Below are 15,411 nucleotides of genomic sequence, written 5' to 3' on the forward strand. Positions count from 1 at the left end.
TTGGACAAACTTTGGAGTGTTTTCTCTGGAGTGGTAGAGACTGAGGGTCGACCTGATGGAAGCTTATGAGGTTTCAAAAGTTCAAAGTTCAAAGTAAAACTTATTATCAGAGTACATACCTGTCACCACATACAACCCTGAGGTTCTTTTTCCTGCGGGCATACTTAGCAAATCTATAGAACAGTAACTGTAAACAGGATCAATGGACAACAAACAGCAAATGCAAATATAAATAAATAGCAACAAATAATGAGCATGAAATAACCAGGTATAGGGTCCTTAAAGTGAGACCATCAGATGTGCGAACACCAGAAGTAGAATGAATGTAGTTATCCTCTTTTGTTTAAGAGCCTGATGGTTTTAACTGTTCTTGGACCTCGTGGTGCGAGTCCTGAGGCATCAGTACCTTCTACCTGATGGCAGCAGTGAGAAAGGAGTATGGCCTGGGTGGTGAGGATCTTTGATGATGGATGCTGTTTTTCTAGGACAACATTTCACGTAGATTTGCTCAGTGGTTGGGAGGGTTTAACCTGTGATCTACTGGGCTGAATCCACTACCTTTCTTCCACTCAAAAGTATTGGTGTTCCCATACCAGGCCTTAATGCAGCCATTGAACACACTTTCCACCACACATCTATAGCCGTTTGCCAAGGTTTTAGGTGATATGCTGAACCTCCACAGGCTCCTGACTAAGTGGAGCTGCCGTCAAACTTTGTTTCCAATGATGTTTATATGATGGGTCCTCTGAGAGAGTGACACGCAGGAATTGAAAGTTACTGACCTTCTCCACCTCTGATCCTCTGATGATTACTGGCTCATGGACCTCTGGTTTCCTTCTGCTGAAGTCTACAATCAGTTCCTTGGTCTTATTGACATTGAGTGAGAGGTTGTTGTTACTACACCACTCAGCCAAGTTTTCAATCTCCCTCCTGTATGCTGATTCACCACCACCTTTGATACAGCCTACAACAGTGGTGTCGTCAGCAAACTTGAGAGGCGTAAATAAATTAGGGTTGAAATAATATGATAATATAATAATTATATGATAATAATATGATATATAGGCATCCGTTAGTCTCATGAGACCATGGATTTGCACCTTGGAAGGTTTCCAGGGCACAGGCCTGGGCAAGGTTGTATGGAAGACCAGCAGTTGCCCATGCTGCAAGTCTCCCCTCTCCATGCCACCAATGTTGTCCAAGGGAAGGGCATTAGGAGCCATACAGCTTGGCACCAGTGTCGTCACAGAGCAATGTGTGGTTAAGTGCCTTGCTCAAGGACACACACGCTGCCTCAGCCAAGGCTCGAACTAGCGACCTGCAGATCACTAGACAAACACCTTAACCACTTGGCCACGCACCAACACAACATAATATGATAATATGCATATCTAATAAGACATGCATTTAGGGTGAGTGAGGGGCAAATGTTTTTTGACACAGAGTGGTGGGTGCCTGGAATGTGCTGCCGAGGGTGGTGGTGGTTGCAGATATGACAGAGGTGTTGAAGAGGCATATGAATATGGAAAGAATGGGGGGGGGGCGGGTATATGGAGTTTGTGTAGGCAGAAGGGAGTAGTGTAGTTGGGTGGTTGTGTTTGGGTTGAAGGGCCTGTTCCTGTGCTGTACTGCTCTATGTTCTACGTACTTTCTGTCCGACAGCTGACTGTTCGAACCCAGGCTGTGTAGAGGTTGAATCGGACACTGAGGCGGTCAAGGACACAAGCATGATGCTGAAGTGCATCTCCTGCAAGAAGCGGGGCGAGACGGAGGCCTCGACGACTGCTGAGTGGTACTTCAGACCCAAGAAGAATGAAACTTTCTATAAGGTAGGGAAGGGCTCCGGTGCGATGGAGCAGAATTCCCATCGATGTCCTTGGCCTGCTTTTTGGATTTTCCTGGGTGGGAAATTGAGTGAGGGGAAAGTTGAGGACGGGCTTGACAAAGAGGTTGGGCAAGCGTTGGGGCAGCAGCAGATTAGGAAACAGAACACAGAACATGGTTCAGGAACAAGCCCTTCAGCCTACAATGTTGTGCCAGTCGAATTAAGCTAGTATTTAAATACTTAACTGAGCTAATCTCTTCTGCCTACATAAAGTCCATATCCCATCATTCCCTTCACATTCATGTGCCAATCTAAGAGCATCAGACAGCACTATTGTATCAGGCCTCAGCACCAATTCTGGCAACACATTCCAGGCTCCCAGCACTCTGTGCAACAAAAAAAACTTGCACCCCCACCCTCCCAATCTCCTTCAAACTTACCTCCCTCACTTTAAAATTCGTGGTCCATAATATTAGAAATTTCCACCCTGGGAAAGAGATACCGGCCTTCTTCTCGATTTAATTTCATCATGTTATAAACCTTTATCAGGTCTCTTCTCGGCCTCTGTTGCCCAGTTTGTCCAACATCTCCTTATAGTTCATGTCCTCTGACCCAGGCAGCACCCGGCAGAAACCTCTTCCACACCCTCTCCAAAGCCTCCACATCCTTTCAGTAATGGGGTGACCAGAAATGACCAGCAATACTCCAGATGCGGCCAGACCAGAGTTTATAAAGCTGCCACATAAAATTAGGCTAGCCAATACCATCAGGTAGGAGATACAGAAGCCTGAAGGTACACACTCAGTGATCCAGGAACAACTTCTTCCCCTCTGCCATCTGATTCCTAAATGGACATTGAACCCAAGAACACTACCTCATTTTTTTTTAACTATATTTCTGTTTTTGCATGAGTTTTAATCTATCCAATATATGTATACTGTAATTTATTTATTTATTATTTTATTTTTTCCCTTCTTCCTCTACATAATGTATTCAATTGAACTGCTGCTGCTGTTAACAAATTTCACGACACATGCCAGTGATAATAAATCGGATTCTGATTCTGATAATATGAAAGAGGATACCAAAAGTTTTTTCAGAGACATGAAGTGTAAAAGAGGGGCAAAAGTGGATACTGGACCGCTGGAAAATGATGCTGGAGAGACAGTAAAGGGGGACAAAGAAATGGTGGGTGAACTGAGTAAGTATTTTGCATTAGTCTTCACTGTGGAAGAGACTAGCAGTATGGAGGAAGTTCCAGGTGTCAGGAGTCATGAAGTGTGTGAAGTTACCATTACCAGGGAGAAGGTTCTTGGGGAACTGAAAGGTCTGAAGGTAGATAAGTCACCCCAGGGTTCTGAAAGAGGTGGCTGAAGAGATTGTGGAGGCATTAGTAATGACCTTTCAAGAATCACTAGATTCTGGAATGGTTCTGAAAGACTGGAAAATTCCAAATGTCACCCCAACCTTCAAGAAGGGAGAGAGGCAGAAGAAAGGAAATTATCATCCAGTTAGTCTGACCTCAGTGGTTGGGAATATGTCAGAGTCGACTATTAAGGATGAGGTCTCAGGGTACTTGGAGGCACGTGATAAAATAGGCCCTAGTCAATATGGTTTCCTCAAGGGAAAATCTCGCCTGACAAATCTGTTGGTATTCTTTGAAGAAATAAAAAACAGGATAGATGAAGGAGAACCAGTTGATGTTGTGTATTTGGATTTTCGGAAGGCCTTTGACAAGGTGCCACACATGAGGCTGCTTAACAAGCTATGAGCCTATGGTATTACAGAAAAGATTCCAGAGTGGATAAAGCAGTGTCTGATTGGCAGGAGGGAAAGAGTGGGATTAAAGGGAGCCTTTTCTGGTTGGATGCTGGTGACTAGTGGTGTTTCACAGGAGTCTGAGTTGGGATAGATTCTTTTTATGTAATATAATTTGAATGATGTAATTGATGGCTTTGTTGCAAAGTTCGCAGACAATATGAAGATGGGGAGGGGCAAGCAGTTTAGAGGAAATGGGGAGGCTATAGAAGGACTTAGATAGATGAGGAGAATGGGCAAAGAAGAGGCGGATGCAATACAACGTTGGGAAGTGTATGGTCATGCACTTTGGTAGAAGAAATGAAAGGATTGACTATTTTCTAAATGGAGAGAAAATACAAAAATCTGAAGTGCAAAGGGACTTGGGAGTCCTTGTGCAGGATTCCCAAAAGGTTAATTTGCCGGTTGAGTCTGTGGTGAGGAAAGCAAATGCAATGTTAGCATTCATTTCAAGAGGACTAGAATATAAAAGCAAAGATGTAATATTGAGAATTTAAGAAGCACTGGTGAGGCCTCACTTGGAGTACTGTCAGCAGTTTTGGGCCCATTATATGAGAAAGGATGTGCTGAAATTGGAGAGGATTCAAAGGAGGTTCACAAAAATGATTCCAGGATTAAACGGCTTGTCAAATGAAGAGCTTGTGATGGCTCTGGGCCTGTATTCACTGGAATTTAGAAAAATTAGGAGTGACCTAGTTGAAACCTGTCGAATGCAGACATCCCACCCTGCAAAAACTCATTTCAGGGAGGTAGCACCATCAATTTGCTGGAGACTTCCGGGAGAGGTGGGATGTTTACAATAGAGTAGCTCCTTAGCAGCCAGCCAGCTAGTTTAAATAACGTTAGCTATGCTAATGAACAAATGACACCTGTTAAACTCATCTCAACATGTCTTTTACATTTTAACCCACCATGGGCAATAGAAAAGTCACTGTTGCAAACAGTGCAGCGAGCAACACTGTCATTATTTTTGACCCCTATTAGGCAGGGGTACACTTTAGTGTAGTCTGGGGTGACGTACGTTTTATATTTTCTTTTTTTGGAACTCTCTCACACTCTCACTCTATCGCGTGCTCTCTCTAGTTCTCTCTCTCTCACTCTCTCACTCTCACTCGCACTCGCTTTCTCACTCTTGCGCTCGCTCTCTCGCGCTTGCTTTCTCGCTCTCGCTCTTGCGCTGTCTCGTTCGTGGTCGCTCTCACTCGCGCTCGCTTTCTCGCTCTTGTGCTCGCTCTTTCACATGCTCTCTCACACTCACTCTAAAAAAAAATCAATTTCCGGGACATTGTATATAATTTGCGGGCATCAGGGAGCCACTATTAATTTGCAGGAGACTCCTGGACCTTCCGGAAGAGGTGGGATGTCTGCGAATGGTGAAAGGGCTTGATAGAGTAGATGTGGAGAGATTGTTTCCTATGATGGGAGTGTCTAAGACCAGAGGTCACAGCCTGCAAATACAGGGGTATCCTTTTCAAATGGAGATGAAGAGGACTTTTTTAGCCAGAGAGTGGTGAATCTGTGGAATTCTTCTGGAGGCCAAGTCTTTATTTAAGACTGAGGTTGATAGATTCTTGATCGGTCAGGGCATGAAAGGATATGGATGGGAGGAAGGAGATTGGAGCTGAGAGGAAAATGATGAAATGCCGAGCAGACTCGATTTGCCAACTAAAGGGATAATGATATACAGGACAAAGGAGTAAGGTGAGATTGGATAGGTTCCCAGAGCAGTTTGAAGCAGGCAGTACTGAATGCAGTGGGAGGGATGGTGAGGAGGGGAATGCCATGTTGTGGGAGGGGCATTGGGAAGAGAACGCTGTGGAAGGGACAATGAATAGGGAATGTAAGGCTGTAGGAGGGAAGGTGAAGAGGGAGTGCCATTAAGTGAGAATGAATCTCTCTCTGTCTCCGTCTGTCTGTCTGTCTCTCTATCTCTCTCTCTCACACAAACACACTGCCTCTGTCTGTCTCTCTTTCTCTTTTCTTCCTTTCTCTCTCCCTCTCTCATGCTCTCTATCTCTTTATATCTTTTATCTCCCTCCCCAACCCCCTCTCTCTCTCTTCCTTCACTCTTCCTTCTATCTCTCCCCTTCCCTCTTTCCCCTTCCCCCCTCTCACCCCCTTCCCCCTCTCTCCCCTTCTCCCTCTCTCCCCTTCCCTCTCTCCCCTTCCCTCTTTCCCCTTCCCCTCTCACCCCCTTCCCCCTCTCTCCCCTCCCCTCTCTCCCCTTCCCCCTCTCACCCCTTCCCCCCTCTCACCCCTTCCCCTCTCTCCCCTTCCATCTCTCCCCTTCCCTCTTTCCCTTCCCCCCTCTCACCCCTTCCCCTCTCTCCCCCTCCCTCTCTCTCCCCCTTCCCTCTCTCTCCCCTTCCCCCTCTCTCCCCTTCCCCCTCTCTCCCCTTTCCCCCTCTCCCCCCTTCCCCCCTCTCTCCCCCTTCCCCCTCTCTCCACTTTCCCCCCACTCCCCTTCCCTCTCCCCCCCTCTCTCCCCTTCCTCTCTCCCCTTCCCCCTCTCTCCCCTTCCCCCTCTCCCTTCCCCCCTCCCCTTCCCCCCTCTCCTCCTTCCCCCTCTCTCCTCCTTCCCCCTTCCCCCCTCTGCCCTCTCCCTCTCCCTCTCTCTCTCTCTCTCTCCCTCTCCCTCTTTCTCCCTCCTCGCCTTCCCTCCCCTCCTTTCCTTTTCCCTCCCCTCCTCGCCTCCTCCCTCCTCTCTTCTCCTCTCCTCTCCCCACCTCCCCTCTCCTCCACTCTCCCCTCTCTTCCACTCTCCCCCTCTCCCCTCCCCCCTCTACCCCCTCCTCCTCATCCCTCTCCCCTTCCTTCTCCACCACCCCCCTCCCCTCTCCCTCCTCTCACCCCTCTCCCCACCTTCTCCACCACCCCTCTCCTCCCTCTCCCTTCCCCCTGCAGATATATGAGTACAGTTACCCCGACAAGGGCATCTCCTATGGCTACTTTGAGAACCGGATCAAGTGGGGGGGAAGTAAGGACACCTCGGACATCCAGGAAGCGACGATATTGCTGCACAATGTCACCTTCGAGGACGCCGGCACCTACAAATGCTACTTCAACCGAACGTTCATCTTCCGAAAGGGAGAGTTCACCTTCTTCACCCAGACGAACAAAACCATTGAACTGACAGTTGTTGCGAAAGGTGTGGGACGTGGCGGGTGCCGGGGTATTTGCCATGTCAGGGAGGTCGCTTGGCTCAGTCTATTCTTTAAACTCATGGAGTCATGTGGCACAGAATGAAGCTCTTTGGCCCATCTAGTCTGTGCAGGACTGATTTTCTTCCAAGTTCCATCTACCGTTTCTTTATTCCTCTAACCTTCCCCCCCCACCCCATCCATGTACCTGTCCAGCATCCCTTACAGTAAGTGTTACAATTTAAGCTGAGCCTCGTCAGTAATGAATGGGAGCACCTCAAGACAGTGAGGCTTCCTCTGACTTTCCAACCAAACATGTTTGCATTGGATCCCACGTATTGCAGTTGGAACACATCACCTTCCCTGCCATTCCTGGCTTAATCTAATTGTTTTAGTTAACCTTATACAGGAAAATAAGTAATCGAATGAACCACACTTTTGCCCATCTCTTCTATGTCGACAGTGACTGCTATGCATACTGCTAGAGTGTATTTTGTGTGTCCAGTTTGAGGAGATCAAATGGGAGAAATTCCCAGCTCTGCCTGACGTAGACCACACAGAGTACAGCTGTACAGCACTGGACAAGCCCTTTGGCCCACAATGTTGTGTTGACCTTCATTTATACTAAATGTCCTCCTGCTGTGTATTGTCAACATCCTCCCACTCCTTTCACATTCACATAGCTATCTAAAAGCCGTCACCAAACTGCCTGTTTCCACACTTTCCCCTCTCTTCACCAAACTGCCTGCTACCTCCACTTCCCCGGTGACCCATTCCAGCTACGTAGCACTCTCTGCCTAAAAAACAACAAACTTGCGTCTCACATCGTCTCAAGCTTCCCGTCCCCCCAAACCTTAAAATCATGTCCTCTGGTTTTTGATATTTCTACCCCAATTCTGACTGTCTGCCCCAGGGGTCCCCAACCTTTTTGGCACTGCGGACCGGTTTAATATTGACAACATTCTTGCAGACTGGCTGGGTGGGGGGAGGTGTTCAAGTTCAATATGACAGGGAATGAGGAAAGGTGCAGCTGACCCATATCGTTCCATATCGCCAAATCATATCGTTTCCTAGCACATGCTTTGCGGCCCAGTGGTTGAGGTTACGTCTATCCCATCTATGCCTCTTCAAATTTCAAAAACCTCTATCAGGTCTCCCCCCAGCTCCAGAGAAAACAACGCAAGTTTGTCCAACTTCTCATTATAACTGATACCCTCTAAACCAGGCTGCATCTTGACGAATCTCTTCTGCACCCTCTCTAAAGTCTCCACACCCTTCCTGTATTGTTAGGACCATAAATGCACATAATGTGACGTTTTATATGGTTTATGCCAGGACTCTGAGGAATCTGTAGGAGATCCTTAAGATGCAACCTAATAAGTATTTTCTTTCATGTGTGCATTTATTTCTCTGCAGCTAACCGTTTGCTGGCATCCATCATTGGGGAGATCATGATGTACTTCCTGAATGTGGTGCTGACGTTGTGGCTGTTGGCGGAGATGCTGTATTGTTATAAGAAAATAGCTGCAGCAGGTGAAGAAGCTATCCAGGAAAATGCGTGAGTATTCTGCGGAAAATCTTGGCCCACTGTTGCGGAAGTGCCTTTCTCTGAATCTTGAACCACATGTTCTGACTGTGGAAGTCGGGTGATTTAGCTTCGTTTGGTCACTGCTTGGACTGGCTGTGGTTTGGTGCACTGGTTAAATTATCAGATGACTAACCTAAATAGGACCAGCGCTAAATAACCCAGTGAGCTGGGTTCGAATCCCACCACAGCTTCTTTGGAATTTTTCTTACCACAATCGCAATCCAACCACAAACTGTTCCAGCTGCTACCATCTGGGAAATGGTGCCGCAGCATAAAAGCCAGGACCAACAGGCTCCGGGACAGCTTCCTCCACCAGGCCATCAGACTGATTCGCTCACGTTGGCACAATTGTATTTCTAAGCTACATTGACTGTCCTGTTGTATATCTTACTGTACGTACTATTTATTACAAATGACTATAATTTGCGCATTGCACATTCAGACGGAGACGTAACATAAAGATTTTTACTCCTCATGTATGTGAAGGATGTAAGAAATAAAGTCAATTCAATTCAAATTCAATAGTTAATAATTTGTTTTAAAAAGGCTAATCTTTATAAAATGAGCAGAGCTGTTTTGAATTTTTATAAAACAAACAGGATACCCAACAACGTTGATGTAGAGAGGAATCTTAGTGTGTGTGTCCATGGCTCCCTGAAAGTGACTGCACAGGTTGACGGGGCAGTAAGCAAGTCATACGCCATGTCGGCTTTATTAGTCAAGGCACTGAGTTCAAAGTCAGGAGGTTTTACAGCTTTATAAAACTTTACTTAGGTCACATCTGGGGTATTACATTCAGTTCTGGTCCATCACAGGAAGGATGTGGAGCTGTGGAGAGGGGTGCAGAAGAGCTTCACCAGGATGCTGCCTGGATTAGAGTGTATAAATATAAGGAGAGTTTAGACAAACTTGGATTGTTTCCTCTGGAGCGGCAGAAGCTGAGGGGAGTCGTGATAGAAGTTTACGAAATTAGGACAAGTGGAGATGGTGTAGACAGAAAGAACCTCTTTTCCCTGGATCCAAATACCTAATAATAGAAACATGCATTTAAGGTGAGAGGAGGAAAGTTCAAATGAGGTAAGCAGGGCAAGCCATTTTTTTATACAAAGAAACACACATCAAAGTTGCTGGTGAACGCAGCAGGCCGGGCAGCATCTCTAGGAAGAGGACTAACGAAGGGTCTCGGCCCAAAACGTCAACTGTACCTCTTCCTAGAGATGCTGCCCGGCCTGCTGCATTCACCAGCAACTTTGATGTGTGTTGCTTGAATTTCCAGCATCTGCAGAATTCCTCGTGTTTATGTTTTTATACAAAGAGCAGCCAGTGCTCGTAATGTGTTGTCAAGGGAGAAGGAGCCATGGGTACCTGCATGGGCCCCAGATGTGCCTGCCTTTTGTTGGCTCTGCGAATCCTCCATGTTCCAGGCTTTCCCTGGTAATTGTCTATAACTCTTTCTTTCTGTTACATTGGTGCTGCTTCATGTACTCGTGCTGAGCTCAACAATTTCACCAACTTTGCCTCCAACTTCCACCCGGCGCATAAGCTCACTTGATCCATTTGTGACACCTCCCTCCCCTTTCTCAATCTCTCTGTCTCCCTCTCTGGAGGAAAACTGTTGATCTTTTATAGTCCTACCGATTCCTATGATTATCTTGAATATCCCTCTTCCCACCCTGTCTCCTGTAAAAATGCTATTCCCTTTTCTCGGTTCCCTTGTCTCCACTGCATCTGTGCCCAGCATGTAGCTTTTCTTTCCAAAACATCAGAGATGTCCTCCTCCTTCAAAGAATGGCGTTTCTCCTCCTTTACCCTTCACCCACATCTCCTTCATTTCCTGGACATCCTCACCCCATCTTCCCACTGATAGAGCTCCTCCTGTCCTCACCTACCACCCCATGAACCTCCACATCCAATACATAATTCTCTACAGTCTCCAAAGGGGTCCCATCTCCAAACATATCTTTACCTTCCCCACCCCTCCACTTTCTGCTGGGGTTGCTCCCTCCGTGGTTGCCTCCCCACTAACCTCCCTCCCGTCACTAATCCCTGCAAGCAGCTGAGGTGCGACACTTCCTCCCTCAGCTCCATTCGGGGCCCCAAGCAGTCCTTCCAGGTGAGGCAACACTTCACCTGCGAACCTGCTGGGGTTGTCTATTGAGTCCAGTGCTCCCAATGTGGCCTCCTCTACGTTGGCGAGACCCGTTGTAAATTGGGGGACAGCTTCACGGAGCACCAAAAATGGCCAAACATTCTAATATCAATTCCCATTCCCAATTTAACATGTCAGTCCATGGTCTCCTCTTGTGCCACAATGAGGCCACCCTAGGGTGAAGGAGCAGCACCTTATGTTCCGTTTGGGTTGACTCCAACCTGATGGCATGAACATCAATTTCTCCCTCCAGTAAAAGGATTTTTCCCTCCCGCTCCCTCCTTCTGTTCCCACTCTGGCCTCTTACCTCATCTCACCTCCTCCAGGGTTCTCTCCTCCTTCCCTTTCTCCTATGGTCCACTCTCCTCTCCTGTCAGATTCCTTCCTCTTCAACCCTTTACCTTTCCTACCCACCTGGCTTCACCTGTCACCTTCTAGCTACCCCCACCTTTTTTATTCCGGCATCTTCCCCCTCCCTTTCCTGTCCCGAGGAAGGGCCTCGGCCTGAAACGTCGACTGTTTATTTGTTTCCATAGATTATGCCTGACCTGCTGTGTTCCTCCAGCGGTTTGTATATGTATTGCTTTGGATTGCCAGCACCTTCAGAATTCCTCATTTTTATCATCAGCTTTATTTGTTGTGCACATTGACATGTTTTAAGATTATACTGTGGAGTGCTGATGCAACATACAACCACAGCAATAAAGGATTGTATAGAACTAAGTACAGGTATGTGCATATATACAGAATTACCAGCATGTACTTCCAATGTAAACAGCTTTACCATAAAATGTTTACAGAGCAGTGCAGTGACTGGGGCAATAGATAGAGCTGGTATTTATGAAACTTTTTGACGTTGTATGAAGAGATATGGACCATGTGCAGGATTTGTTTGTCACAATCTTATGGGTTAACATTTCTGTTCAATGTTCTTATCATCTACAGACCAGACCAGAGTTACAAACAGCTGAATTATGGACACCCCTACTTATGAACCAGGTCCCATAACTTTGTGGAAAAGTCTGACATACACACTTTTCTCTTCCCTTCTCCCCCACCACCACTCCAACCCCTTCTCTCTCCATCTGCCTATCATCCCCCTCCTTGCTGGTGCCACCTGATCCATCTTTATAATGCAAACCAGCCTTCTCCAGTTAGATAAGGAAACCTGTGTGGCTCGTGGTTAAGGCGTTCGTCTAGTGATCTGAAGGTGGCAAGTTTGAGCCTTGGCTGAGGCAGTATGTTGTGTCCTTGAGCAAGGCACTTAACCACACATTGCTCTGCTGTATGGGTCCTAATGTCCTTCCCTTGGACAACATCGGTGGCATGGAGAGGGGAGACTTGCAGCATGGGCAACTGCCAGTCTTCCATACAACCCTGCCCAGGCCTGCGCCCTGGAAACCTTCCAAGGTGCAAAATCTATGGTCTCACGAGACTAATGGATGCCTATATAAAAAAAAAGGAAACCTGTAAGCAGGGACTGTCTGAGTCACACTTCAGATACATGACAACATTGTAGAGAGCCAAGTACACTCCAAAGTTACCAGAAGTCTACAAACAGGTGATTATACAAACATATAAGCAAGCATAAATAGTCATAGTCATAGTCGTAGTCATACTTTATTGATCCCGGGGGAAATTGGTTTTCGTTACAGTTGCACCATAAATAATAAATAGTAATAAAACCATAAATAGTTAAATAGTAATATGTAAATTATGCCAGTAAATTATGAAATAAGTCCAGGACCAGCCTATTGGCTCAGGGTGTCTGACCCTCCAAGGGAGGAGTTGTAAAGTTTGATGGCCACAGTCAGGAATGACTTCCTATGACGCTCTGTGTTGCATCTCAGTGGAATGAGTCTCTGGCTGAATGTACTCCTGTGCCCAGCCAGTACATTATGTAGTGGATGGGAGACCTTGTCCAAGAAGGCATGCAATTTGGACAGCATCCTCTTTTCAGACACCAAATAAAGTTAAAAGAACCTGGAAAAAACAATATAAACAACAATCAGGACCTAAAATCAGTGACTGCAATGTCAGCTCCCTATGTTCACTGGCATTCATCAGTCCTCCAACTTTTAGAGACTATTGATTCCTAATCTGTAATTTTCATTTTGGGAGAGGATAGATGATAAGAATCCTTTTCCATTTGGTGGGAATGTCTAAGATGAGAAGCAATAGATTTATTATTATTGGTTTATTAATGTTAAAAGTACCAGGATATAGTTAAAAGACATTGTCCATGTGCGATCTGGATAGATCAGTCCGTAGTAAAACACACACAGAGTGTTGGAGGAGCTCAGCAGGTCAGGCAGCATCTCTGGAGGGGAATGAAGAGTCGACAGTTCAGACTGATGCTCTTAATCGGGACCATTCCATACATGAGTGCAAAAGGAAGACAGACTGCAGAACTGAGTGTTACATTTACAGAGAAAGTGCCGTGCAGGCAGACAATAGTGTACTGCGACGCGGTAGATTGCGAGGTCAAGGGTCCGTATGAGAGGCCTGTTCAATGGTCTTACAACCGTCAGGTAGAAGGTGTCCTAGAGCCTGGTGGCATGTCCCCTTAGGCTTTTGTATCTTGTGCCGAAGGGAGGGGGAGAAGAGAGAAAGTCCGGGGTGGGAGAAGCCTTTGATTATGTTTGCAGTGAGAAGTGTGGACAGAATCCAGAGAGGGGTGGTTGGTTTCTGAGCTGTGTCCACAACTCTCTGAAGTTTCTTGCGGTCACAGACAGAGCAGTTGCCGTACTAAGTTGTGATCCGTCCATAAAAGTTGGTAAGAAGACATCAGGGATATACCAAATTTCCCTAGCCTTCTGCGTAGAGGCATTGGTGAGTTTTCTTGGCACTTGTGTCTGCTCTGCTTGGACAAGGACAGGCTGTCAGTGATATTTACACCTGGGAACGTGAAGCTCTCAACCCTCTCCACCACAGCACTGTTGATACAGACAGAAGCATGTACTCTGCCCCATAGGACCAAAAGACCTTGAGACATATAAGCAGAATGAGGCTATTTGGCCCATCGAGCCTGCTTCTCCATTCCATTATGTCTGATTTACTATCCCTCTCAGCTCGATTCTCCTGCCTCCTCCCCATAACTTTTGACACCCGTATAAATCAAGAACCTGTCAACATCTGCTTTAAATATACCCAATGACTTGGCCTCCACAGCTACCTGTGGCAATGAATTCCTCAGATTCACCCCGCTCTGGATGAAGAAATTCCTCCTCATCTCTGTTCTAAAGGGACGTACTTATTTTCTGAGGCTGTGCCCTCTGGTCCTAGACCCCAGCACTACAGGAGTCATCCTCTCCACATACCTGGGCCTTTTGAGCCCCGCTTTCTGCAGTCAGTGACCAGCTCTTTCTGTCTTGTTGACACTGAGGGAAGGCTTGTTGTCATCACACAACGCCACTAGCCTCAAAATTGCTTTCCACTCGTGGCATGAATTTATCTAGTTGTAATTGCCTAGATTGAGAAGCCTGTGGACTCAATACAGGTAACGGGGATGGATTGGGCGGGTGAAATAGGTAGTATAGACATCGTGGGCAATGTACTGTTCTATGACGTAAACATACATGGTGATCAAAGTCGGGCTGTGGAGGGTGCCACCCGAGCTAACTGCGTGGCAAAGTTCGGGGGGTATGTCCGTGCCCGGGTAACCCTGGAGACAGATCACACAGTGTCCACAGGTACCATGGAGGTGTTCTGGGGCTGTTGAGCACCGCAGGGGATAGATGGCATCCTAGATGGGAATGGGAACATTTTAATTCAGTGATTGTGTTAGTCACTGTTATTGTCTCTAGTGTTTTTATTGTTGCAATGTAGATATTACAATGAACACATTTTTGTAATAAAAAAGTGCCCAATGATGTCTTTTGTCTGTGCAGGTCAGATTACTTGGCAATCACGTCGGGAAGTAAGGAAGACTGTACGGGGGTTCAGGTGGCGGAATAACAAACGGCACGTTGTCCATCCCTCTGCAGTATCATAAGAAATGGGTATGTAAGCTCAACTTTCTCCTCCTCCTCCTCCTCCTCCTCCTCCGATCCTGATTCTCCAGGGCACGCCGAGGGCTGGGAGTTTGCAGAGCACTTCTCCAATCTGCTTTCTGTTCCCTCCTGCAAGGAGTTAACTTTGTCGGCTTGTGGTTTTAAACGTTCCGATCTCTATGTAAACCCATCTCTGGATGTAGGTGTGGGATGTCGTAGGAACAGACTCTCTGCGGCCTGCAATGTTGTGCGGATCTAGTTAAGTTAATGGTGGCTCATTGATGTCTCCTCATCCCCTCATCCCTTCATTCTCTGCACATAAATGTGTCTGACTAAGAGCCTCTTCAATGCCTCTATTGCTTCTGCCTCCACCACCACCCTTGGCAGCACATTCCTGGCACCTACTGCTCTCTGTAAAAACCCTTGGCCAACAAATCTCCTTTGGACATCCCCTCTCACCTTAAATGGATGTCCTCTAGTGTTAGACCGGGGAAAATCATACCATTCTTTACTCTCTCTATGCCCCTCATAATCTTACAGACTTTTCTATCAGATCTCCCTCATTCTCCGCCGCTCCAGAGAAAACACAAGTTTGTCCAATGTCTAACATGTCCTCTGACTCGGGCAGCACCCTGTTGAACCTCCTCCGAACCTTCTCCAAAGCCTCCACATCCTTACAGTGATCAACACTGAATGAAAAGCTCCAGAAGCAGCTGGATCAAAGTTTTATAACTTCGCTCTTGAATTCATTGCCTGAGAGGCACATGAGACCGTTTCATTCTCTCTCCCCTTGTCCTCCTGTGGCTCTCCAACATTCTCGCTCAGCCATGCCTATCCGTCCCTCTTTGGTGTTGGATATCGTAAGGGGGCACGGTACAAGACAATGATCCCACGCTTGG

The 15,411-nt window shown here is 46.7% G+C and overlaps 1 protein-coding gene across 1 annotated transcript in view; it reads left to right on the plus strand.

The window, feature by feature from the left end:
• The window catches only part of LOC140201711 (sodium channel regulatory subunit beta-1-like), a 136,876-nt gene that overhangs the window by 103,399 nt on the left and 18,066 nt on the right, over positions 1-15,411 (plus strand). The window contains exons 2-5 of the mRNA XM_072266258.1: positions 1,663-1,829; positions 6,548-6,791; positions 8,200-8,341; positions 14,411-14,521. Coding sequence (XP_072122359.1) covers positions 1,663-1,829; positions 6,548-6,791; positions 8,200-8,341; positions 14,411-14,477 — 620 coding nt within the window. The 3' untranslated portion in view covers positions 14,478-14,521. The remainder of the gene's footprint in view (positions 1-1,662; positions 1,830-6,547; positions 6,792-8,199; positions 8,342-14,410; positions 14,522-15,411) is intronic.

Source organism: Mobula birostris, chromosome 8, assembly GCF_030028105.1.
Source record: "Mobula birostris isolate sMobBir1 chromosome 8, sMobBir1.hap1, whole genome shotgun sequence".
Lineage (NCBI taxonomy): Eukaryota > Metazoa > Chordata > Chondrichthyes > Myliobatiformes > Myliobatidae > Mobula > Mobula birostris.